The 2,321-nt window shown below is 44.0% G+C and overlaps 1 protein-coding gene across 1 annotated transcript; it reads left to right on the forward strand.

The window, feature by feature from the left end:
• Positions 1 to 664: 664 nt before the first annotated feature.
• Positions 665 to 1,624, forward strand: LOC114084504 (olfactory receptor 2T33-like). The gene has a single exon (XM_027925581.2). It carries the CDS (start codon positions 665 to 667, stop codon positions 1,622 to 1,624), a length of 960 nt encoding a protein of 319 aa, XP_027781382.2.
• Positions 1,625 to 2,321: the final 697 nt, after the last annotated feature.

Below are 2,321 nucleotides of genomic sequence, written 5' to 3' on the forward strand. Positions count from 1 at the left end.
TAGAGCAGGAGGAAATAAATGAGAATATCTGGGCCAAATATGAGGGAAGTAAAAGGTCACTTAACATGAGGAAGGAAGCAACTATCAATTACTTGAGATACTACTAGTGTTCAAAAGAAGAATTTCCTTTATAAAATGTATATTCCTGTCTGTGGCCCCTTGGAATGCTCAGTAAAATAAATATAACCTCATGTTTATTTTTAAGAGGAGCCTAATTTGAAATCAGGTAGGTTTCCTAAAGTTGAATACAAACCATTTACAACACCAATAAATCTAAATGGCGGATGTCTAACTATTTCTTTCCTCAACTGACTCATTTTGGTTTCTGTATACACAGAAAAAAATAAAAACTAGTGGTCCAAGAAATATAGAAATAGTAATACTAACTCTTGACCACTACATAATACTTAACAACTTTGGATATTTTGATCCATTTTGACATTACTATCCTGGGTGAAGCACACATAAACCTCAGTGGAGAGTGGGATATACGCTATGAAGAAGTGGAGTGACCAGCCAAGGGAAGCCAGCCCAGTGGGAGGCAGGGCTTTGCACCAGGACCCTGGATTTCATGCCTGTCCAGGTGCAGGGCTCTGCAGTCACACTGAGACTGGATGATAACCCTTCCTCCTCTGTTTTTCCACAGCTTACAATGGTTGAGACTATGGAGAAGAGCAACACCACCTCTGACTTCATCCTCCTAGGACTCTTCAAGCACACAGGACTCCACCTCTTTCTCTTCACTGTGGTGCTCACAATAGCCATCAGCTCTCTGGTGGGCAATGCCCTCATGATTCTCCTGATTCAACAAGACCTCCGGCTCCACACGCCCATGTACTTCCTCCTGAGCCAACTGTCCCTCATGGACATAATGCTGGTCTCCACCACTGTGCCCAAAATGGCTGCTGACTACTTGACTGGAATCAAGTCCATCTCCACTGCTGGCTGTGGCTTGCAGATCTTCTTTCTTCCAACTCTGGGTGGTGGGGAGTGCTTCCTCTTAGCAGCCATGTCCTATGACCGCTATGTGGCTGTATGCCACCCTCTGCGCTACCCCATGCTCATGAGCTGGCCACTGTGTCTGAGGATGACCGTGGGGTCCTGGTTCCTGGGAGCAGCTGACGGGCTGATGCAGGCAGTTGTCGCCCTGAGCTTCCCGTTTTGCAACAGGCGAGAGATAGACCATTTTTTCTGTGAGGCTCCCACGCTGGTGCGCTTGGCTTGTGCTGACACGTCTGTCTTTGAGAATGTCATGTACATCTGCTGTGTGTTGATGCTCCTGGTGCCCTTCTGCCTCATCCTGACCTCCTACAGTCTCATCCTGGCTGCTGTCCTCCGCATGCGCTCCCCAGAAGCCCGCAAGAAGGCCTTTGCCACCTGCTCCTCACACATGGCTGTGGTGGGGCTCTTTTATGGAGCTGCCATTTTTATCTACATGAGACCCAAATCCTACAGGTCAGCTCACCACGATAAGGTGGTGTCAGCCTTTTATAGCATCTTCACCCCTATGCTGAACCCCGTCATCTACAGCTTGAGGAACAGCGAGGTCAAGGGAAGCTTAAAAATGTGGCTGGGAAAATGTGCAAATATTAAACACCACCAAACTTGGTCCTGTTCAAGATGAGTCTGAGTTCCTGAATTTATTGACATTTTAAATATATTGTGATATTCACTACATTACTAATGAATAAAAAGAAAGTTAAGTCTATATGTCAGCATCTTTAGTAGTTAATAATTGAGTCGCTTGCATTGAGATATATAATTTTTGAGAATGTGTTATTTGCTGTGCTCCATGTGAAGCAATGTCTGTATCTGCAACAGACTCAAATTGTAAGTGCTGTTGACACCACCGCTTGCTTTCTAGATGAAGAAATGAAGAAAAGGAAAAGTAAATATTGTTCCTAATGTCACACAGAATATAAGTTTTAGTATATGCCTTCAGAGTTTGTTTCCTAACCTAGTATATTTTATTTCTGTCCATTAATTTATTTTTGATGCTCTTTACTATATGTATGCTCTGTGAATTTGCACAAAGTACTTATAGGGGCTCCAAAAAAGACAAATAAGAACATTACTATTTAGATATAAGTTAAAATATTGGCAATTAATATCTGTAAGATGGAGAAGAAAGGTCACCACTGCTATGTCCACACAACAAGAATTCTGTACCCCCTGTGGCCAAAGTTCATCTAAGGGAGCCTCAGGAGTCATGCAGGAGATATTGAAAGCCTAGTGGAGCCCAAGACAGAAGGGTTGTTTTGAGGGTCAGGCCCACAGTCAAGCAGCAGGCCCACTGATTGTGCTCCTAGATTCCCTGGGGT

Source organism: Marmota flaviventris, chromosome 5 (genome assembly GCF_047511675.1).
Source record: "Marmota flaviventris isolate mMarFla1 chromosome 5, mMarFla1.hap1, whole genome shotgun sequence".
Lineage (NCBI taxonomy): Eukaryota > Metazoa > Chordata > Mammalia > Rodentia > Sciuridae > Marmota > Marmota flaviventris.

Excerpts from the sequence above, each read along its gene's own strand:
- LOC114084504 (XM_027925581.2), top strand. The coding sequence starts at position 665 with ATGGAGAAGAGCAACACCACCTCTGACTTCATCCTCCTAGGACTCTTC.